Below are 23,456 nucleotides of genomic sequence, written 5' to 3'. Positions count from 1 at the left end.
CTAGGTCGTCAATCTAGAGCCTTGTTTCTCCAAGTGTGGGGCCTGGGGTAGCAGCACTGGATCACCTGGGAGCTGCTTAGAAAAGTAGGCTGTCCAGTCCTACCCCAGATCTACTATCAGAACCTGCACTGAGACAGGAGCCCCGGATGATCCGCGTGTTCATTGAAGTGTGAGAAGCACTGTTCTGGGTGTGGACACCTGCCCTCTAGTGCCTGCCCAGCACCTTGCATCACTCCTGAGGGAATTTTAAAAATGTCTTCTCGTTTTAGGACCTTTGCTCAGAACTGCCAGAACATCGAACATTTAAACCTCAATGGATGCACAAAAATCAGTGACAGGTAGGTAGTGTGGCTTAGTGTGGTGACTGGATAGCCATGGGGAGAGTGATGGGAAAGAAATGTGGTTGAAAATATCTTTAGTTTGTCTGCTCTCTTACAGCACGTGTTACAGCCTCAGCAGGTTCTGTTCCAAGCTGAAACACCTGGACCTGACCTCCTGCGTGTCCATTACAAATAGCTCCTTGAAGGGCATCAGGTACGTGTGCCTGCTGTTTGTGGTTAAGAGAAATAGTTCCATCTAGCTCAACTGGCATAACATAGTTTATAAAGATGTTCTACTTTGGTGAGTAGCCTGTGGGGTCTTAGAAGCCTGTGAGCGGCCATCTAGGATACTCCACTGGTCTCACCCCTTCGGGAGCAAGGAGGAGTGAAGAAAACTGAAGATACAAGGGAAAGGTTAGTCCAAAGGACTAATGGGCCACGTCTACCACAGCCTCCACCAGACTGAGTCCAGTACAACTATGCCCGGCAACCACCACTGACTGCTCTGACAAGGATCACAGTACAGGGTCCTGAACAAAGCTGGAGAAAAAATGTAGAAAAAGTTCTAACTCAAAAAGAAAGATCAGACTTGCTGGCCTGACAGAGACTGGAGAAACCCTGAGAGTATGGGCTCCAGACACTCCTTCAGCTCAGTAATGAAGTCACTCCTGAGGTTCACCCTTCAGCCAAAGATTGGACAGGCCCATAAAACAAGATGAGACTAAAGGGGCACACTGGCCCAGGAGTAAGGACTAGAAGGCAGGAGGGAACAGGAAAGCTGGTAATGGGGAACCCAAGGTTGAGAAGGAAGAGTGTGGACATGTTGTGGGGTTGTTAACCAATGTCATAAAACAATATGTGTACTAACTGTGTAATGAGAAACTAGTTCTATAAACTTTCATCTAAAGTACAATAAAAAAAAGAGAGAAATAGTTCCCCAAACTGTGAATATTCTGGGGTGTTTGGAACTTGCCTAATGGTCTCATTAGAGCAGGAAAGTGGGCAACTCTAGCAAGTCACATGGGTGCTTTTCCCCCTGAATTGCTTGTGATGTACTAAACTTAAAGTTAGTAATCAGCTCTCTACAGGATAGACTGCACATGAGCAATTTTGTTTGTTTGTTCTTCTCTCAGTGAGGGCTGCCGAAACCTGGAGTACCTGAATCTCTCTTGGTGTGATCAGATCACGAAGGATGGCATCGAGGCATTGGTGCGAGGCTGTCGCGGCCTGAAAGCACTGCTCCTGAGGGGCTGCACTCAGGTAACAAGGGGTCAACACAGCTGCATTCATCTTATGGGTTAGGTGTGGGGACTTCACCAGAGAGCTTGCTGTTACATGTCCCTTACCTGGATTGCATTCTTCTTCTGTTTACTTTGTTCACTCAGTTAGAAGACGAAGCCCTGAAACACATTCAGAATTACTGCCACGAGCTTGTGAGCCTCAACTTACAGTCCTGCTCAGTAAGTAGCATGCCTTTCCTGTGAGCGCCATCCTACTCCATGTTCCCTCCCTCAGGAATCTGCTCCTGCCACGACTATGAGCACCCCAGGCAGGTGAGGTGATGGGAACGGCCACGCTCACCACACCCAACCTCTCCTTCTGTGCCCTGAGATGACCCGTTAATCTGCCAGGAGATGAAAGAACAACAACCAAAAGGCGTTAATGCTCGGCACCAAGCCTCTGACATTTCCCCTAAAAAGAATGTAGATTGGGGTCTCAGTGTATTTTTTAACGATGTTGGGAAAGATGTCAAGAATGTTCTGAGGTAGCCACTAACTAGTTGGAAGACTTGGACAATTCATGATAACCCACTTATAAATTGAGGCTGATGATAACTCTCACATTTTCTCAGTGGATAAAAACTAAAAAAAAAACAAACCCGTTGCTGTCGAGTTGACTCCGACTCATAGCAACCCTATAGGACAGAGCAGAGCTGCCCCATAGGGTTTCCACAGGGCAGCTGGTGGATTCGAGCTTTTGGTTAGCGGCTGAGCTCTTAACCACTGTGCCATCAGGGCTCCAAAGGTGAAGTAACTGATGTGCAAATACTTTGAAAAACAAAGAAGAAGAAAAAAAAAAGCGTGTGCAAAAGCAAACGCCATTAGCCTGTGAGAGACTGTTGCTCCTCCTCCATCGTTACTGGGAGTAGTGATCGTCGAAAAGCGTGTTTGCTCCGTCCTACCAGGCTTCCCAAGGGGAGCGTAGATTTTCAGAAACGTGAGAGGAATCCCTCGTGTTCAGCTTTTAATTAATAACTCGTGAATCTTTAGATTCCCTGATGGTGCCTGACAATAGAGAAACTGTTTCTGGACAAATTTTGACCTTATTGACCTGAACTGTTCAAAAACAGGACCTTGAATTGCATGTAAGATGGCAGTGGCGGATGACTTGAAATATAAGTGCGCATGTATATTTCTACATACATTAGTATATTTAACTTATTGTTTTGACCCTTCATGGCTGAGTTAATAGAATTCTAAGCCATTTATCAATAATTTAGTGATTGATTTAATTTTCCTATTTTTTAAAATATGAGGAAATAATATTTTATAAATACTGTAATAAAAAATATAGTATTGTAAATTTTTTTTTTTTATGGTGGCTGTCTAGAGCATTAATTTGTAGAAATTGAACCAAAAGATAATATGCCACTTAGCTAGGCAAGTCTTTTTGAGATCTTAATTCCATCTGATTTTTAACATAATTTTATAAATTGTTCCTTAAAAAAAAAATCTATATCTGTTTTGATGACTCCAGAGGAAAAATCAGATTTTAAACTTTCACTTTTCCTTAGTTTTTTGGGTTAGTAACGCTAGAGTATTTTCAAGTTGTTCCGAGGTGGCACAAAAACGACTCTGCCCATACCTCTCTTTATTTTGTTTAAATTATTAGGAGGAAATGCCAGGTAACAGGCAACCAAAACGGGTTGAGCACAGTCGATGCTGTTTCTCTGCTCCTAGTCCGGAACTGATGGTTTTCTTCCTGTGATGTCTTCCCCAGCTCATCACGGACGAAGGTGTGGTGCAGATCTGCAGAGGCTGCCACCAGTTGCAGGCTCTCTGCGTTTCTGGTTGCAGCAGCCTCACGGACGCGTCTCTTACGGCCCTGGGTCTGAACTGCCCGAGACTTCAGTGAGTACGCCAAGCCCTCCCCTTTACTGTTCAGAGCTTGGCTGGACTTGGAGCGTGGCTGGGCTGCCCAGGAGGGCTTTCTCCGGGAGGAGGTGGCCTTGAAGGACATGCAGAAGAGGAAAGGCTTGCCAGCAAGTGGCATAGGTGATGGTAGCGGTGGTGGTTGTTAGCTTTTGTTGGGGGTGGGGGAAGTTCATTTCGGAGTATACCTGGAGAGGAGTGTAATATCCACCACCGAGGAATCCGAGCCTTAATTTCTTGATGGATTTCGTACATTTACCCACCTGAATGGCCTCATCCTGGGTTACTCAGCGCATCAGTGTGACCTCATAGGCCCACATCCAAATGTCACCAGGTTCTCCTCTAAACCCACTGCTAAATGAGCAGAAAAGGAGAAAAAGTCATGACCGCCTTCATATTTATCATCTTCCCCTCACAGGAAGAAAAAAAAAAAGTTTTTGTTTTAACCGATAGTGATTGATTTTCTGATTCTCTGGGTAAGTTATCATATCTTGTTGGAGTTGCACCGAGTCTCTTCCGACTCATGGCGACCCCATGTGTGTCCCCGTGTGTGTCCCCATGTGTGTCCGAGTAGAACTGTGCTCCCCAGGGTTTTCAGCAGCTGATTTTCTGGAAGTAGATCACCAGGCCTCTCTCCAGAGGCACCTCCGGGTGGCCTCCAGCCTCCAGCCTCTCGGTTGGTAGTGTGTTAGCTCTTTGGACCACCCAGAGACTTATCTTTACTAGTTGTGAATATTAAAACTCTAAGCGTAAGAACAGTACTGATAATAGTAACATCATTCGTGCTCATGTATGTTCAGCCCTGTGCTTGGCACTTGATCAGCATTGTTTCACTTAATCCTCACTGTATCTCTTTGAGTTAGGTACTCTTGTTCTCATCTGTTTTGCAGAAGACAGAGACTCATAGAAAATTACATAACATATCCTGGCTCATATGATGAGTAAGATGTAAAACTACAACTCAAACCAGTAGTTTAACTACAGAGCCAATAATCTTAACCCATATACAAGAGGCAGGAAAGAAAAATACTTGTTTTCTTATTCTTCACATAGCAATAAAACTGATCTTCTCTCATACATATACCAGTTACATATCAGTTTTTTTAGATAAAATTTATATAATATAAAATGAGCCATTGTAACTATTTTGAAGTGTACAATTCAGTGACTTTTAGTATAGTCACAATATTGTGCAATCATCACTGTCTAATTTCAGAACATTTTCATCACCCCAGAAAGAAACGTCATACCCGTTGAGCAGCCGCTTCTCATTCTTCTCTTTCCCCACCCCTGTCATTGTAGTTAGGTGCCATTGAGTTGGCTCTGACTCGTAGAAACCCTGTGTGCAGCAGAACAAAACACTGCCTGGTCCTGTGCCATCCTCACAATTGTTGTTAGGCTTGAGCCTTTGTTGAGGCCACTGTGTCAGTCCATCTCGTTGACGGTCTTCCTCTGTTTTGCTGACCCTCCACTTTACCAAGCATGATGACCTTCTCCAGGGACTGGGCCCTCCTGATAACATGTCCAGAGTATGTGAGATGAAGTCTCACCGTCCTCCCTTCTCTGGAGAATTCTGTCTGTACTTCTTCCAAGACAGATTTGTTCGTTCTTCTGGCAGTCCGTGGTATATTCAATATTCTTCAACACCGTAATTCAGAGGCATCAATTCTTCTTTGGTCTTTCTTAGTCATTGTTTAGCTTTCACATACATGTGAGGCAATTGAAAATACCATGGCTTGGGTCAGGTGCAGCTTAGTTCTCAAAGTGACATCTTTGCTTTTTCACACCTTAAAGAGGTCTTTTGTAGCAGATTTGCCCCGTGCATATGTTGTTTGATTTCTTAACTGCTGCTTCTATGCATGTTGATTGTGGATTCAAATAAACTGAAATCCTAACCCCTGGCAACCACTGGAGGAGCGCTGGCAGCACAGTGGTTAAGCACTTGGTTGCTAACCAGAAGGTCAGTTGTTTGAATCCACCAGGGGCTCCGTGGAAGAAAGATGTGGCAGGCTGCTTCCGTAAAGATCTACAGCCCTGGAAACTCTGTGGGGCCCTACAGGGTCACTGCGGATTGCAGTCGACTCGATGGCAATGGGTTTTGGGGTTTTTTTTTTTTTTTTTGGTAATCAGTAATCTGTTTTCTGTCTCTACTGATTTGCATATTCTGGATATTTCATATACCATATATTTATGCATACAACGCGTGCCTTCTGCATTTGTTTGCCGGCTGCACCCTCCCTCCACAAGGCTCCCTCACAAGCACCGTCATACCAATTCTTATCCACATGTTGCTGTAAAAAAAAAAAAATTAGCACGTTTACAAAAATACCTCAGGGAGGGGGGAGGGCATGGCCAGCAAACAAATGCAGAACGCGCACACTATTTGCCTAAAAATGTGGTAAATGGAGTCAAAAACAATATGTGGCCTGTGCTAACTGACTTCTTTCACTTAATAGGATGTTTTCCAGGTTCGTACATGTTGCAGTATGGATAACACTTCATTCCTTTTTATGGCTGAGTAATATTCCATTGTGTGTATATAACACATTTTGTTCATCCAGTCATCAGTTAATGGACGTCTCAGTTATCTTTACTTTTTGGCTGTTGTACACATGTGTTCATAATGCTGCTGTAAACATTTGTGTACAATTTTTTGTGTGGACATATGTTTTTAATTGTCTTAGATATATACCTAGGAGTGGAACTGCTGGATCATATAGTAATTCTGTTTTTAACTTTTTGAATAATTGCCAAACTGTTTTCCTCAGAGGCGGTACCATCTTATATTGCCACCAGGAATGTCTAATGGTTCCAGTTTCTCCACATCCTGACCAACACTCCTTATTTTCCATTTTTCTAATTACAGCCATCCTAATACGTGTGACATGGTGTCTCATCGTGGTTTTGATTTACATTTCCCTAATGGATAATATTGAGAATCCTTTCATGTGCTTATTGGCAATTTGTATATCTTCTTTGAAGAAATGTTTTGTCCAGGCTTTTGCCTGTTTTTTTAGTTGGGTATTGATTTTGTGATTGCACTGTTGTAAGAGCTCTTTACATTTTCTGGATACTAGATCCTCATCTTTTAGATTAAGAGGCAGTTGTTTGAACAGAACAAGGGGATACTGTGTGGTTTAAAGTCAGGAAAGGTGTGCATCAGGGTCGTATCCTTTCACCATACTTGTTCAATCTGTATGCTGAACAAATAATCTGAGAAGCTGGTCTATATGATGAACAAGGCATCAGGATTCAAGGAAGACTCATTAACAACCTGTGTTATGCAGATGACATAAACTTGCTTGCTGAAAGTAAAGAGAACTTGAAGCACTTACTGATGAAGATCAAAGACTACAGCCTTCAGTATGGATTATACCTACACATAAAGAAAACAAAAATCCTCACAACTGGACCAATAAGCAACATCATGATAAATGGAGAAAAGATTGAAGTTGTCAAGGACTTCCTCTACTTGGATCTACAATCGATACCCATAGAGGCAGCAGTCAAGAAATCAAACAATGCATTGCATTTGGCAAATCTGCTGCAAAAGACCTCTTTAAAGTTTTGAAAAGCAAAGATGTCACCTTGAAGACTAAGGTGCGCCTGACCCAAGCCATGGTCAGTCACCTCATATGCGTGCAAAAGCTGAACAATGAGTAAGGAAGACCAAAGAATTGACACCTTTGAATTATGGTGTCCGCAAAGAATAGCGAGTATACCATGGACTCCCAAAAGAAGGAACAAATCTGTCTTGGAAGAAATACAGCCAGATGTTCCTTAGAAGCAAGGATGGTGAGACTGTGTCTCACATACTTTGAACATGTTATCAGGAGGGACTAGTCTATGGAGAAGGGCATCATGCTTGGTGAAGTAGAGGGTCAGTGGAAGAGAGGAAGATCCTCAACGAGGTGGACTCACGCAGTGGCTACAACAGTAGACTAAGGCATAACAAGGATTGTGTGGATGGTGCAGGACTGGGCACTGTTTTCTTCTGTTGTACACAGGGTCCCTATGAGTTGGAACCGACTTGACGTCACCCACTAGTAACACATACCCTCCTCAGATTTGCACATACGTTCTCCCAGCCTGTGTGTTGTCATCTCATTTAATGATGGTGTCCTTTGATACACAGAAGTTTTTAATTTTGATGAAGTTCAACTTACTGGTTCCTTCTCTGGTTGCTTATGCTTTTGGTGCCGTATGTAAGAATCCATTGCCAAATTTGAAGCTATGAGCATTTAGCCCTGTGTTTTCTCCTAAGAGTTTCGTAGTTTTAATTCTTAAGTTTAAGATTTTGATCCCATTTTGAGCTGATTTTTGTATATGGTATGTGGTAGGGGTCCAGCTTCATTTTTTACATGTGGAAATCCAGTTGTCCCAGCACCGTTTGTTGAAAAGACTGTTGTTTTCCTCCTTGACTGATCTTGGCACCCTTGTTGAAAACCTGTTGGCTATAGATGAACAGGTGTATTTTTGTACTCTCAGTTCTGTTGCGTTGATATATGTCTGTCCTTATGCCAGTACTACACTATTTTGATTACTACAGTTTGGTAGTAAATTTTGAAATCATGAAGTGTGAGTCCTTCAAGTTTTTCTTCTTTTTTCAATATTGTTTAGCTTTTTGGGGTCCCCTACAATTTTATGAATGTTAATCTAAATTATGCGTTTTAGAATCAGCTTCTTCATTTGTGTATTAAAAAAAAAAAGCTATTTGGATTTTGATAGAGATTGCAGTGACTCTGTAGATTGCTTTGGGTAGTATTGCCATCTTAGCAATATTAAGTCTTCCAGTACATAAACACAGAACGCCTTTCCATCTATTAGGTCTTCTTCAATTTCTTTCCACAGTATTTAAATAGCTTTCAGTGTGTAAGTCTTATTCCTCCTTGCTTAAATTTATTCCTAAGTGTTTTATTATTTTGGTGCTAATGTAAATGGAATTGTTGTCTTAATTTCCTTCTGGATTGTTCATTGCTAGCGTGTAGAAATACAGCTTAATTTTGTGTGTTGATATTTCTGCCTGTAATTTTGCTGAATTTGTTTATTAGCTGTGATAGTCTTTTTGTGAATTCTTTAGGATTCTCTGTATATAAAGTCATCTCATCTGCAAATAGAGTTTTTATTCTTCCTTTCCAATTTCAGTACCCTTTATTTCTTGTCTCGTTGCCTTGGTGAGAAACCCCAGTACAGTGTTGAATGCACGTAGTGAGAGTAGACATCCTTGTCTTATTCCTGATCTTAGGGGAAAAGCCTTCAGCCTTTCACCGTTAACTATGAGGTTAACTGTGGGTTTTGCATAGATGTCCTTTATCAGGTTGAGGAAGTTGCCATCTGTTACTAGTGCTCTGAGTGTTTTATCCTGAGAGGATGTTAGATTTGTCATATGCTTTTTCTGCATCAATTGATGTGATCACATTTTTTTCCTTTCATCCTGTTAATGTAATGTCTTACACTGATTTCCTTATATTGACTCTCCCATATATTTCTCCCACTTGGTCTTTATCCTTTTAATATATGTATACTCCTTTCAATATGCTGCTAAATTCGGCTTCCTAATACTTTGTCGACGATTTTTACATCAGTATTCATTAGGGTTGTTATGAGTCAGAATCAACTTGATGGCAATGAGTTTTTTCTTTTTTTGGTATTCATTAGGGATATTGGTCTGTAGTCTTCTTTTCTCGTGATGTCCTACTCTGGCTCTGATAGCAAAGTAATATGAGCCTCTAGAATGAGTTGGAAATGTTCCCTCCTCTTCTGTTTTTTGGGAACAGTTTTAGAAAGATTGGGGTTAATTCATAAATAAAGCCAATCTGGTCCTGAGCTTTTCTTTGTTGGAAGCTTTTTAATTATTGATTCAGTCACTTCAGTTGTAAAGCTCTATTGAGATGTTCCATGTCTTCTGGACTCCATTTGGGTATTTGTGTGTTTCTAGGAATTTGTTCATTTCATCTAGGTTATCTAATTTGTTGGCATACAATTGTTCATAGTATTCTCTTACAATCCTTTTTATTTTTGTAAGGTTGGAAGTGATGTCCTGACTTTCTGACTTTATAATTTAAGTCTTCTCTCTCTTTTCTTTAGTCGTCTGGCTAAAGTTCTGTCAATTGCTGATCTATTCAAAGTCTCTATTGTTTTTGTATTCTCTACTTTGTTTATCTCTCCTCTAATCGTCATCATTTCCTTCCCTCTGCTTGCTTTAGATTTACTTTGCTTTTCTTTTTCTAGTTGTTTAAGTTGAAGGTTAGGTTATTGGTTTGAGATCTCTCTTTATTCTTTTTTTAATGTAAACATTTACAGCTATAAGTTTTCCTGTGAGCACTGCCTTTGCTGTGTCCTGTAAGTATTGGTGTGTTGTGTTTTCCTTTTCATTCATCTTAAAGTGTTTTTCTAATTTCCCTTGTGACTTCTTCTTTGATCCATTTTTTTTTTAAAGAATGTATTGTTTAATTTCCACATATTTGTGAATTTTCCAATTTTTCTTCTGCTTTGATTTCTAATTTCATTCCATTGAGGCTGGAGAAGACACTTCATATGATTTCAGTCTTTTTAAATTTATTGAGACTTGTTCTGTGGCCTCACATATGGTCAGGGTCTATCCCAACATGGAGAATGTTCCAAGAGCACTTGAAAAGAATGTGTGTTCTGTTGGGTAGAGTGTTCTATATTTGTCTGTTAGGTCTAGTTGGTTTATAGTGTTGTTTTAGTCCTCTGTTTCCTTATCGATCTTCTGTACACTTGTTCTATCTATTATTCAAAGTAGGGTATTGAAGTCTCCAACTATTATTGTACAACTATTTCCCTTTCAGTTCTTTCGTTCAGGTATTTGGCACTCTGTTTTTGGTAGTATCCTTGAGTGGCACAAACAGTTACATGCTGGGTGACTCCCCCAAAGGGTGGCAGTTTGAATCCACCGAGGCACCTCAGAAGAAAAGCCTGGCTATATACTTCCAAAAGATCACAGCCATGGAAAACTCTATAGTGTCCAGTTCTACTCTGACACACATGGTTTCACCATTAGTTGGAATCAACGGGACAGCAACTGTTCTGGAGTCCTTAGGGTAGTGCAAATGTTTAAGGTGCTGGACTGATAACTGAAAAGCTTGAAGTTTGATCCACCTTAGAAGAAAGGCTTATCGATCTACATTGGAAAAATGAACCACTGAAAACTATATTGACCACACTTCCACTCAGACACGCATGGATTCGCGTTATGTCAAAGTTAACTTTAATGGCAACTGGTTTTTAAGATCCCTGAGTGGCACAAATGATTTGCACTTGAGCTACTAACCGAAAGGTTGATGGTTGGAATCAACGCAGTGGTGCCATGGAATACAGGCCTGACAATCTACTTCTGTAAGATTACAGCCACTGAAAACTAGTGGAACGCAATTCTACCCTGAAATATGGGGGCACCATGAGTCAGAATCAGCTTGACAGCAACAGGGTTTTTGTTTTTTGCAGGGGAATACATATATGTTTACCATTGTTACATCTTTTGATGAATTGATCCTTATTAGATAATATCCTTCCTTGTCTTCAAGTCCGTTTTGTGTGATAATACAGCCACTCCGGCTCTCTTTTGGCTACTGTCTGCATGGAATATCTTTTTCCACCCTTTACTCTCAGTCTGTTTGGCTATTTGAGTCTCTTGTACAGAGCATAAAGGTGAATCATAGTTTGATTCTGTTTGTTTTTTAAGTCCCTTCTGCCAGTGTCTGCCTTTTAACTGGAGATTTTAATCTATTTACATTTAATATACTTACTAAAAAGGAAGGACTTATTTTCACCATTTTGCTATTTGTTTTCCAGATGTCTCATATCATTTTTGTTCTCCAGTTCCTCCATTACCCATTGCTGTTGAGTCAATTCCGATTCCTAGCTACTCTATAGAACAGAGTAGAGCTGCCCCATAGGGTTTCCAAGGCTGTAATCTTTACAGAAGCCAACTGCCACATCTTTCTCCCGCTAGTTCCTCCCTTATTGCCTTCTTTTGTGTTTAGTAGATATTTTCTAATGTATCATTTTGATTTCCTTCTTGTTTCCTTTCTATATATTTTTTAGGTTCTTAGTGGTTGGCCTAGAAAGAATAATTAATGTCCTAATTTATAACAATTTAGTTCAAATTAATATATTGGATTAGGGCCCACGCTACTCTAGTATGACCTCGTGTTAACTAACTCCATCTGCAGAGAGTTTATTTCCAAATAAGGTGACATTCACAGATAGCAGGGGTTAGACTTGAACATACCTCTTTGAGGAGCACAAACATGTAAAACTCCTGGATAGCTGTCCACCCAATTTTATGTTATATTACCAAAGTACATCTTTATACTTTGAGTGCCCATCAACACAGGTTTATAATCATTTTATGCAGTTGTCTCTTAAGTCAGATAAGAAACAAACCAAAAATACAATAATATTGGCTTTTATATTTACTTATTTGATTACTGTTACCAGTGTTCTGTATCTCTTCATGTAGATTCAAGTTGCTGTTTCAATGTCCATTTATTTCCTACTGAAGCACTCTCTTTAGCATTTCTTTTAGGATAAATTTACTAGTGAAAAGCTTCCGCAGCTTCTGTTCATTAGAAATGTCATTTTTGAAGGACAGTTTTGCCAGACATAGAATTCTTGGTGAACAGTTTTGGGTTTTTCTTTCAGCACTTTGAATGTCATCCCACTGCCTTCTGGCCTCCAGGATTTCTAATGAATAATCATACTGAGTATCTATTGTACATTATGAGTCTCTTCCCTCTTGCTGCTCTCAAGATTCTCTTTGGTTTTCTATAATTTAATTATAGTATGCCTTCAGTGTGGATCTCTCTGAGTTTATCCTACTTGGAATTTTTTTGAGCTTCTTGGATGTGTAGATTCATGTCTTCAAATTTAGGAAAATTTCACCCATTATTTCTGGAAATACTTCTTCCTCTTTTTCTCTCTCCTCTCCTTCTGGGACTCTCATCTTGCATGTCTTGATAGGCTTGATGGCATCCCACAGGTTTCTTAGGCTCTGTTATTTTTCTTTATTCTTTTTTCTTTCTGTTCCTCAGACTGAATAATCAGTTGCCCTGTCTTCAAGTTTACTGACTCTTTCTTTTCTCTGTTCAGATCTGCTGTTTTAGTCCACTAGTTTTTTTTTTTTTTACTTTACTTTTCAGCTCCAAAATTTCTAGTTTTTTTTTTTTTTTAATATGTCTCTCTCTTATTGATATTCTTTATTTGGTAAGACATCATTCTCATGATTTCCTTTAGTTCTTTGTACATGGTTTCCTTAGCTCTCTGAGCATATTTACATTCCAAAACAAAAAAACCAAACCTGTTGCTGTCAAGCTGATTCCAACTAATAGCAACCCTATAGGACTGAGTAGAGCTGCTCCATAGGGTTTCCAAGGAGTGGCTGGTGGATTCAAGCAGCCGACCTTTTGATTGGCAGCCAAGCTCTTAACATTAGTCAATTTAAAATCTTTGCCTAGAAAGTCTAATGTCTGGGCTTCCTCAGGGACAGTTTCTACGATTTATTTTAATAGTATATGGATGTGAGTAAGAATCAACACGAATCCAGTCCTCAAAATGTGGGGATTGACTCCTCCTCCTGAAATAGAGGAAACTCTGCCTGTGCCTCCCCTGAATGCCAGCTCAGATATAAGCAGCCCCAACACAGCAGGGAAGAAAGCCTCAGGCAAAACCAGAGGGCAACACCCAGCCCTGAAGGGGGCTTGCTGTGTGTGGGTTTTCTGACTGAAAAGTGGTTACAGAAACAGAGAAGGGAAGGGAGTAATAACCAGCGGGAGGGGACTGAACCCCCACTTTGACAGATTGATTAGTGCTCAGTATATCACCTGAGTGGTGGTGCCTGTTGGCAGACTGACTGACCATAGTGTGTTCTCTGGTATGTTTGGGAGACATTGAAAATTGAAAGATGAGATCTGGAACTTTTGAATTGTAATTAAACCAGGAAGGGAAGAGGAGCTATCACAGAGAAGGGGAGGAAATGGTAAACAAAGACTGAAGGCTCTGCCCACCGAAGAGATATTTTTTGCAGAAAGTAGTGCAGGCAAAACAGTAAATGCTGAGGAGAACTGAGAAACTTAACACCCTTGAAAATTTCAATTCCCCAACAAAAAAATCACAAGATATACAAAGAGAAATGATGGCCTATCCAAGGGAACATGACAAAAAGAGTGAAAGCACATCTATGGAAGACCAAATAATGAAGAGAATGGAAGGATATAACAATGGTAAACATAATTAAAGAGTTAAGGGAAAACATAGACAAGATGTAAAAAGAATAAGGAAAACAATAAGAAGAAATGAAGATCCTTAAAAAAGACATAAACTGAACAGAAATATTGCAACTGAAAGGCACAATAACTGAAATGAGAAGCACAATGGGAGGATTTAACAACAGATTAGAAAGAAGCAGCAAATTAGAGGATAAAATAGTTGAAATTACAGAGGCTGAAGAGCAGTAAGAACAGAGGCTCAAGAAGACTGAGCACATTTTAATGGAATTATGGGACAGCAAGAGAACTAATACATGCATCATGGGAATTCCAGAAGGAGATCAGAAAGGAACAGAAAGAGTATTTGAAGAAATAATGAGAGAAAATTTCCCTAGTCTGATGAAGGACATGAATCTACAAATCCAAGAAGCTCAGAGAACTCCAAGCAGGATAAACCCAAAGAGAGCTACGCTGAGACACATCACAATCAGGCTCTGAAAAAGTAAAGATACAGAATCCTATAAAAACAGTGAGAGAGAAGCAAACAATCACACACAAAGGGTCCCCAATGAGATAAGTGTCAGTTTTGCCTCAGAAACATTGAAGGCCAGAAGGCAAAGGAATGATACATTTGAAGTGCTAAAAGAAGGAAAAAAAAAAAAAAACTGTCAACGAAGAAAAAGTATACACAGTAAAACTATCCTTCAAGAATAAGAGTGAAATTAAGACATTCCCAGACAAACAGAAGCTGAAAGAGTTTATATCCACCAGACCAGCCCTACCAAAAATACTAATGGGAGTTCTGCAGATTAGAAGGGAAAAGATAACTAGAAAGTAATTCAAAGAAAAATTCCGAATAAAAGGAAATGCAGGGACAAGTATCAGGGTTAGTAGTAAGGTGTTTATGCTTGATAATTGTGATTGTTTCGTCCTTCATGTTTTTTTTAAATGTGAATATATAAAAAGCAAGGATAAAATTATGTTACAGGGCATATGAAATATAAAAATGTAATTAGTGATAACAATAACAAAATGGAGGGGGAGAGGAATGATATAGAATTGCTTGTATGTTACTGAAGTTAAGTTGGTACCAACTTACCCTAGGATGTTATGAATACAAGCTGTTAAATGTAATATTCATGGTAACCACTAAAAAAATACACACAAAGGGGAAGGGAACCAAAATGACTCACTACAATAAACAAACAAAACACAAAAGGAGGCAGTAGTAAAAGACAAAAACAGAGAAGCCTTAAGACACACAAAAAACAACAAAATGGCAAAAGTCACTTCTTATCACTAATTACAATGAATGTAAATGGACTAAATGCTCCAATCAAAAGGCAGAGAGTGGCAGAATGAATAAAAAGCCATATGCAATTATATACTGTTTACAAGAGACACACCTTAGACTCAAGAGCACAAATAGGTTGAAAGTGAAAGGATGGAAAAAATAAACCATGTGAATACTAACCAAAAGAGAGCTGCAGTGGCAATCTTAACATCAGACAAAGTAGACTTTAAGAGAAGATACATTAGAAGAGAGAAAAATGGACATTATGGAGTGATAAAAGGCTCAATTCATGAAGAAGACTTAATCATAAATACATATGCACTCAACATTGGAGTGTCATACATTCTACTCCAGTAAACATGGCTCATTCTCCAGGATAGACCACGTGTTAGGTCACAAAGCAAGTCTTGATGAATTTAAAAAGATTGAAATCATACAGATTATTCTCTCTGACCACAAAGAAGTGAAGCTAGAAATCAATACCAGGAAAAAAAAAACAAAACTGGAAAATGCACAAACATATGGAAATTAAACAGCACGCTATTAAATCACCAATGGGTCAAGGAAGAAATCAGAAGAAATACCACAGATTTCTTAGAGTCAAATGAAAGTGAAAGCACAACATACCAAAACTTATGGAGCACAGTGAGGACAGTTCTCTTATAGAAATAAATACCTACATGAAAAAAGAAAAAAAGCTCTCAAATCAACAGTCTAACGTGACAACTTGAAGAACTAGAAAGAGAAGAGCAAACTAAGCCTAAACCTTCCAGAAGAAAGGAAATAACAAGGATCAGAGCAGAAATAAAATCGAAAACAGAAAAACAATAGAGAATCAACAAAATCAGAAGTTGGCTCTTTAAAAAGATCAATAAAATTGACAAACCTGTAGCTAGACTGACAAAGATAAAAAGAGAAAAGATGCAAATAACCAAAACAAGAAATGAAAGAGAAGACATTACAACTGACCCAACAGAAATAAAGAGAATTGTGACAGAATATTATTAACAACTACATGGCTACAAACTGGATAAAACCAAACCAAACCCATTGCTGTTTAGTCGATTCTGACTCAAAGCGACCCTATAGAACACTGTAGAACTGCCCCATAGGGTTTCCAAGGAGCAGCTGGTAGATTTGAAATGCTGAACTTTTGGTTAGCAGCAGTAGCTCTTAACTGTGTTACCAGGGCTCCATAACCTAGATGAAATGAACAAATTCTTAGAAGTATACAACCTACCCAAATGGACAGAAGGGAAAATAGAAAATCTCAACATACCCATAACAAGAGATTGAATCAGTGACCAAAAACCTAACAACAACAACAAAATGAAGTCCTGGACCAGATGGCTTTACTGGGGAATTGTACCAAACATTTAGAGAAGAATTGACACCAATCCTGTTTAAACTCTTCCAGAAGATAGAGAAGGAATACTCCCTAATTCATTTTATATAACAAACATAACCCTGATACCAAACAAGACAAAGACACCACAAGAAAAAACTACTGGCCAATATCCCTTACGAATATAAACCAAAAACAAACCAAACCCGTTGCTGTCAAGTCAATTCCGAATCATAGCGACCCTATAGGATAGAGTAGAACTGCCTATAGGAGCGCCTGGTGGATTTGAACTGCTGACCTTTTGGTTAGCAGCCATAGCTCTTAATTACACCAGCAGGGTTTCCCTTATGAATATAGATGTAAAAAATCCTCAACAAAATACTAGTGAACAGAATCCAACAGCATATTAAAAGCTGGGTCAGAGCTCACAAGTCAAAAGGACACTGTCCTTTGTAGTTAGAGATACTTCTCAGACAAAACCAAACACCTTGAGAGATTGGTTTTCTGAGTTTGAAAGCTTAGGACCGGAATCTCATGGGACATCCAGGTCAATTGGCATAATATAGTTCACTACGTTCATGTTCTGCCTCCTGGTGAGGCAAGTAGCATCTGGGGTCTTAAAAGGTTGTGAGCAGCCATCTAAGATAAAACTGTTGGCCTTTACTCATCAGGAGCAAAAGATAAAGAAGGAAACCATAGTCTCAGAGAAGGAACTAGTAAGCAGGGCTAGTAGCCTACACAAGCCATGGGATCATCTAAACTGAGACCAGAAGAACTAAATGATGTCCTGCTACCACTACTGACTGTTCTGATCAGGGCCACAATAGATGGACCCTGATAGATCAGGAGAAAAATGCAGAACAGAACTCAAATTCCCTGAGGCTATCACCCTGAGATACTCTTTAAACCTTGAACTGAAACTATCCCCTTGATCACCTTTTAGCAAAATAACAGATTGGCACACAAAATAAAGGATATTACCTGTCAGTATGGTGTTCCATTGAAAGACCATCTACATGAGACCAAAAGGTCAACAGTTTCTCTAAAGCAGAGAAGAGAAGGGGACAGGTAACTGGAGAACTGGAACTGGAAGGACCAGAACACAGTTAAAGAGAATGTTGACACACTGAAAGATGTAACTAATATCAGTAAATGGTTTGTATAGAAATTGTTAAATGGGAACCTAAATTACTGTGTAAACTTTCACTGAAAACACAATAGTATTAAAAATAAATTTTAAAAAGGACACCGTTCTTCAGACTGCCAGATAGGCAGATGCAAACTGCTAGTTTGGGGAGTCCACATGATACCACAACCCTCTGACCTATTGGCCACAAACTTGGGGCTGCTTTCTAACTGTCCCTTCAGGATGCCAACCACAAGCTCAGTAATCTATGTGACATCCTTACTTTCTGACCTGCTGCCTCCCATTGTCTTTTTGGCTTCAATAATTTGCTGGAACAACTCACAGGATTCACAGAGATTATACCATACCTATGGCTACAGAGTGGAAACCCTGGTGGCGTAGTGGTTAAGTGCTACGGCTGCTAACCAAGAGGTTGGCAGTTCAAATCCGCCAGGCGCTCCTTGGAAACTCTATGGGGCAGTTCTACTCTGTCCTTATAGGGTCGCTATCAGTCGGAATTGACTCGACGGCAGTGGGTGGGATGGCTACAGATACACTGCGCTAGTTAAGGTTGTGTGTCAGCTTGGCTGGGTCATGATTCTCAGTGGTTTGGCAGTTGTGATGTAGTTTGGCAGTCGTATAATGATGTACGCATTCCCATATTGAGATGTGATATAATGTAATCACCTCCATGATGAGATCTGCTATGAGTAGCCAGTCAGTTGAAAGCGAGTTTCCTTGAGGGTGTGGTCTGCATCCAATATAGGTGGACTTTTTGGTGAAGTTCGCTGGCTTTTGCTTGCTCTGGATCCTGCATCTGACCTTTGGTTCTTGGGACTTGAGCTAACAGCTTAAAAAAAAAAAAAAAAAATTTACCTGCCAATTTTGGGATTCATCAGCTTCCACAGCCTGTGAACCAGAAGCCTGCCATCTGACCTGCCAATCTTGGGTTCATCAGCCCTGCAGCTACGTGTCAAGAGAAGCCTCCAACCTGATCCGTGGACTTGGGACTTTATGGCCTCTATAACCATGTGAGCCATTTCCTTGATATAAATCTGTATGTATGAGTGTCTGTGTGTGTGTATATATACACACACACACACACACACACACTTCACTGGTTTTGCTTCTCTAGAGAACAGAGCCTGAGACAACATACTGCTACAGGGCAAGGTCTGGGAGGGTTCCCAATGTGGAGCTTCTGTGTCCCAAGGGATATGCTGCACTCCTGAGGGTAGATATTCCTGTCCCAGGAAGCTGTCTGAGCCTGTGTTCAGGGCTTTTATCAACTAGTCCTGCATGATAGGCTCAATCAAGCCTCCTGAGGCTAGTTGATATCAGCCTCCTAGGTGAGTCTTTTCTGGTCTAGCCAGCCCCTACTTGTCAGCACAGATTCTCAGGCATGGCCTGGAAGTCCACAGTTACTTTAAGGGTTATTTCTCTGGAGCCAAGGACAAAGGCCACCTTTTTTTTTTTTTTTGGCTTTAACAAAGAGTTTATTTCCTCACATTACAGTATGCTAAAAGTCCAAATTCAGGGCATCAGCTCCAGGGGAAGCCTTCCTCTCTCTTTCAGCTTTCTCATCAATGTTCCCCCAGACTAGGAGCTTTTCTGGGCAGGGACCCCAGGTCCAAAGGATGTGCTCGCTCTGCTCCTGGCACGGCTTTCTTGGTGGTATGAGGTCCCCACATCTTGCTGCTCACTTCTCTCTTTTATATCTCAAAAGAGATTGGCTTAAGACACTATCTAGTCTTGTAGATCTCATCAGTGTAACTGAAAGGCCACCTTTCTTAAGGTGGGCCATACTTTGTCTTTGCATGCCTCATAATTTTTGTTTAAAACTGTACATTTTGATTATTATAATATGGTTTAACTCTGGGAATCAGATCCTTCCTTTTCCCCAGGGTTCTTCTTGCTGCTTGTTACAGTTGTTTGTTTAGTGACTTGCCTAATTTTTAAAGTTCCATTATTTTTTGTTGTGTGTGGCCACTGAAATCTCTGTCCCATTAGCTTGGTGGTGAGCTAGTGATTTAACAGAGATTTTCTTCAACTCCTGGAACCAAAAAAAAAAAATCTCCGGTCTTTGCAGTTGATCTGTGTGTGTGTTGGTGTACACCTTCAGTCCTCAGCCAGGCAGTTTACAGCCCTGCTTTATCCTTCACTTCCGGCTTGAGCAGAGCCTGAAGGTTGGCCACTGGGGATTACCTAGGGCCTTCTCAGTTATTTTCTTAGCATGAGCCTGACCCTGGGCGTATGTGTGGCCTTCTAAATTCCCAAGAATATGCAGGAGCTTTTCAAGGCCCTTCTTCGCTAAAGCACCTCATTTCTTAACTTTTCTTCACAAGTTTTGGTTTGTCTGTTATTTGTACAAATTGTTATCCCTGCCCCAGGTGACAAGTGCTAATACAATTGCCTTCAGATGTTTTTGACAAAGGACCCTAGGTAACTACCCCAACCCTGGCAGAGTTCTGAGTTAGTCAAAGGCAAACCCTTTGAGCTGCTCCTTTAGGGAGTCCACCAGACAGGTCAAAACAAATAGCCACAATATTTTGGATATAAGATCCCTGTTGCTCCCTCTGGTACTGGGAACCTATACCGAGAATCCAGCCTTGTCTTCAGGGTTGCCGCAGAGCTGGGCGGTAGGAACCGGTTAAAGCAACACAAAGCTCTGACCAAGACTCGGGTGTTTGGTTTGTATGTTTGTTTTGTTTTTTGGTTAAGTTTTCTGGTTGTTGTAAACTAGAGTTCCAAAAAAGTTGATTCTGATAGTTCCTGCCAGCTTATCCTTTGCTTTTGTGGCAGGACAGATTTTAGAGTCCCCTGCTCAGCATTTTCACATCATCCATATCTTATAAGGATGATCTATTTCATGCCCCCCCCCTTCTTACTGTAGTGGTGGGAAAGATTCTAGATAATTTTGATATTTCTGCTCACTGAAGGAATCTTAGTGATCAAAACTGGTCAAAAAAAAAACTGGTCAAAAAGGAGGTCAAAATTGTTGATAAAATGGGCGTTTGACCTAGAAGTGTTATTTGTGCATCCGTCCCTGTTAAGTATGGGTAATTGAGAATTAACCCGTTTTTCATTGGCTGCAACTTTTCTGCTTTCCTGTAGGGTACCTGGGAATTCGACAAAATACATCACATCTCAGATTTTGTTGAATAAAAGTCAATTTTAATTCTGTTTTTAAAGTCTCCAAAAATGAGAGAAATATTTAAAAACAAAAACAATGTGCAGACATTGTGAGAAGAATTCTAGATCTGATGCCGGCCGTGCTTCAGGGTGGGACTCTGGGGCTTTGATCAGGTTATAGTCCTCCCTAAGCCTAGTTCTGTCCTGTAGGGACGATGTGTGCGCCTGCAGCTGTTAGGAGAAGGTTGTTCTGTCCAGTAGGGACGGTGTGTGCGCCTGCAGCTGGTAGGAGAAGGTTGTTCTGTCCAGTAGGGACGGTGTGTGCACCTGCAGCTGGTAGGAGAAGGTTGTTCTGTCCAGTAGGGACGGTGTGTGCGCCTGCAGCTGGTAGGAGAAGGTTGTTCTGTCCAGTAGGGACGGTGTGTGCGCCTGCAGCTGGTAGGAGAAGGTTGTTCTGTCCAGTAGGGACGGTGTGTGCGCCTGCAGCTGGTAGGAGAAGGTTGTTCTGTCCAGTAGGGACGGTGTGTGCGCCTGCAGCTGGTAGGAGAAGGTTGTTCTGTCCAGTAGGGACGATGTGTGCGCCTGCAGCTGGTAGGAGAAGGAAACGTGCGTCAGGGGTGAGCTCAGTCAGGCTGTGCGGCGTTAAGCCTGTGTTTCCGCGTATTAACCAGTCGGTACTTCTTTCTCCCTTGCATCTCCCCACCACCTAGGATTTTGGAGGCTGCCCGATGTTCCCATTTGACTGACGCAGGCTTTACACTTCTAGCTCGGGTAAGGCATCGATTAAAAAAAAAAAAAATCTCTGATTCACCTCCCTAATTCAAAGTGACTTAGAGTAGTTTTGGGGTGTGCAAAACAACCATCTTCAGAAATGACGGGTGCCATGGCACAGTGGTTAAGAGCTTGGCTGCTAACCAAAAGGTCTACAGTTCAAATCCAAGCTGTTCCTTGAAAACCACATGGGGCAGTTTTACTCTGCTCCATAGGGTCGCTATGAGTCGGAATCGACTCGACGGCAGTAGGTATAGGCTCACTATGAGTCAGAATCAACTATGAGTCGGCAACGAGTTTGGGGTTTTTTGGTTTATGTAGAATAGAGCCCTTAGTATGTGTTTTGTTTTTTCCAGTTGGCCAGAAAACTGAGGAGGTCACGTAGAGCCCCGTAGGGGGTCCAGGCTTCACTCTGACAGGTGTGAGCGCCTGAAAGGTGCCTCCCCTCTGGCAGGAGGTGCCCTTCCTTACAGACCCCAGCCTGGCCCTCAGCACCTTTCCCCTGCTGAGCTGGGCTTGCCCTCCTTACTGCCTCCTACAGTGTTGCCCTGCAAATGCCAACCACTGCGGGCCCCCCAGGCTGCCAGGAAGCCCTATCCTCCTGGGGCGTCGATAACTTCTCCCACTCCCACCCCCACCCCCACCGTGGGACTGAGCACCCCCGCCCAGTGCTCTTTTCCAGCATGGGCCTGCTTTCTTCACCTCCTACGGCTAGAATAATATCCCATGCTGACGTGTGTGAGCCGCTGGGAAGGTGTGGGCACCTGTCTTTCTGGGTTGAGAGAAGGAAATGCAGCCATATTCTCATTTCCAGAGAAAACATGACTCAGAGGGCACCCTCTGGCTGAGAAGTGCAGCTTCATGGGGTTGCTCCAGGAACATGACACACACCCTAATGGGAGAGAACAAGGTCACTGGGCCAGGACCCCGAGGGACAGGGCGAGCCACAGTGTTGCCCTAAGCACTGATGTGCGTGGTGAGGTGGGGGCTGGTCTTGTGGACTCTTTCAGAATTGCCATGACCTGGAGAAGATGGATCTTGAAGAATGCATCCTGGTGAGTGGCTCCTTCTGACAGCCCTGCAGGGTAGCCCCTCAGTCACTGGCCAGACAGCCAAGCACGGCTACAGCCTGTGTCCTCCAGGCCCCAGTGTAGCTGGCAGGATGTGGGAACCGTGAGGGGCGTGGCAGTGGGGCATGGGAACTTTTGGCTGTCCTCAGTCATCAGACAGCTAGAAAAGTTCAGGATACCATGTTTTGCCAATTTTTGTTTTAAATGACTTATTTTTCATAGAACTTAAGGGAGAAATAAGCTTGTAGGTTTAGTGATGGAATGGCTCCAGAGAGAAGATTCCTTCAAGGAGGGGGGCCCCTCCTTGCCCACTCCTTTTTTGTCCCCTGCGGGGGACCAGAGGGGAGGCAAGAGAAGTTTGGCATCTCCAGGAGCGGGCCTCTCTGGTACAGAGACGTGTTCCCGCTGAGTGTGCCTCAGATCCGTCTTGAATTCCTTTCGGTTCTCATGCTCAGATGTGCTTCTTCACCGAAGCCAGGATTGGTGCTACATGCTGATGTAGAGGCCACACTGACCCAGCATGTTTCTTTCCAGATAACCGACAGCACGCTGACCCAGCTCTCCATCCACTGCCCCAAACTGCAAGCCCTGGTGAGTGGGAGTCTTTTGTGACATTAGTCATCTCTGAGGGATGACATCACCCTATACCACAGCGAGAACCTGTTTGGTTCTGTTTCTATAAAAGTGTCGTCATTCTTGGTTCCAAAAATCTGTTAATTGAGCTAGCTGGGAGGCAGTGTTCTCTCAGTGTCACTGCTTTCATTTTAGGATGCGAACATCATAATGTTAGTTGGCTTCCAGTCAGTTCCAGCTCATGGCGACCCCATGTGTGCAGAGTAGAACTGCTCAATAGGGTTTTCAAGGCTGTGACCTTTGGAAGCAGATCCCCAGGCTTGTCTTCTGAGGCACCTCTGGGTGGGTTAGAACTGCCAACTTTCACACCTTACTACTTCACTGAAGTTCGTGTTCATCACCTTGGTCAGCTAGAGTGAGAGTCAGCACATTGAAATGTTATTA

At 41.7% G+C, this 23,456-nt stretch overlaps 1 protein-coding gene across 6 annotated transcripts in view; it reads left to right on the top strand.

Annotated features, from left to right (window-relative positions):
• FBXL2 (F-box and leucine rich repeat protein 2) overlaps positions 1-23,456 on the top strand; it is a 110,676-nt gene that overhangs the window by 79,468 nt on the left and 7,752 nt on the right. For 5 of the 6 annotated variants that reach the window (XM_049871170.1, XM_049871169.1, XM_049871173.1 and 2 more), the window contains 8 exons: positions 270-338; positions 439-534; positions 1,454-1,580; positions 1,706-1,780; positions 3,321-3,451; positions 21,309-21,369; positions 22,380-22,424; positions 22,974-23,030. In XM_049871170.1, coding sequence (XP_049727127.1) covers positions 270-338; positions 439-534; positions 1,454-1,580; positions 1,706-1,780; positions 3,321-3,451; positions 21,309-21,369; positions 22,380-22,424; positions 22,974-23,030 — 661 coding nt within the window. Of the gene's footprint in view, positions 1-269; positions 339-419; positions 535-1,453; positions 1,581-1,705; positions 1,781-3,320; positions 3,452-21,308; positions 21,370-22,379; positions 22,425-22,973; positions 23,031-23,456 lie in introns of all 6 variants that reach the window. The other variant, XM_049871174.1, reaches the window with a different exon arrangement.

The sequence above is a fragment of the Elephas maximus genome, chromosome 27, assembly GCF_024166365.1.
Source record: "Elephas maximus indicus isolate mEleMax1 chromosome 27, mEleMax1 primary haplotype, whole genome shotgun sequence".
Classification (NCBI taxonomy): Eukaryota; Metazoa; Chordata; class Mammalia; order Proboscidea; family Elephantidae; genus Elephas; species Elephas maximus.
The sequence above is the reverse complement of the archived record's forward strand: the minus strand, read 5'-3'. Positions and strand labels throughout refer to the sequence as shown.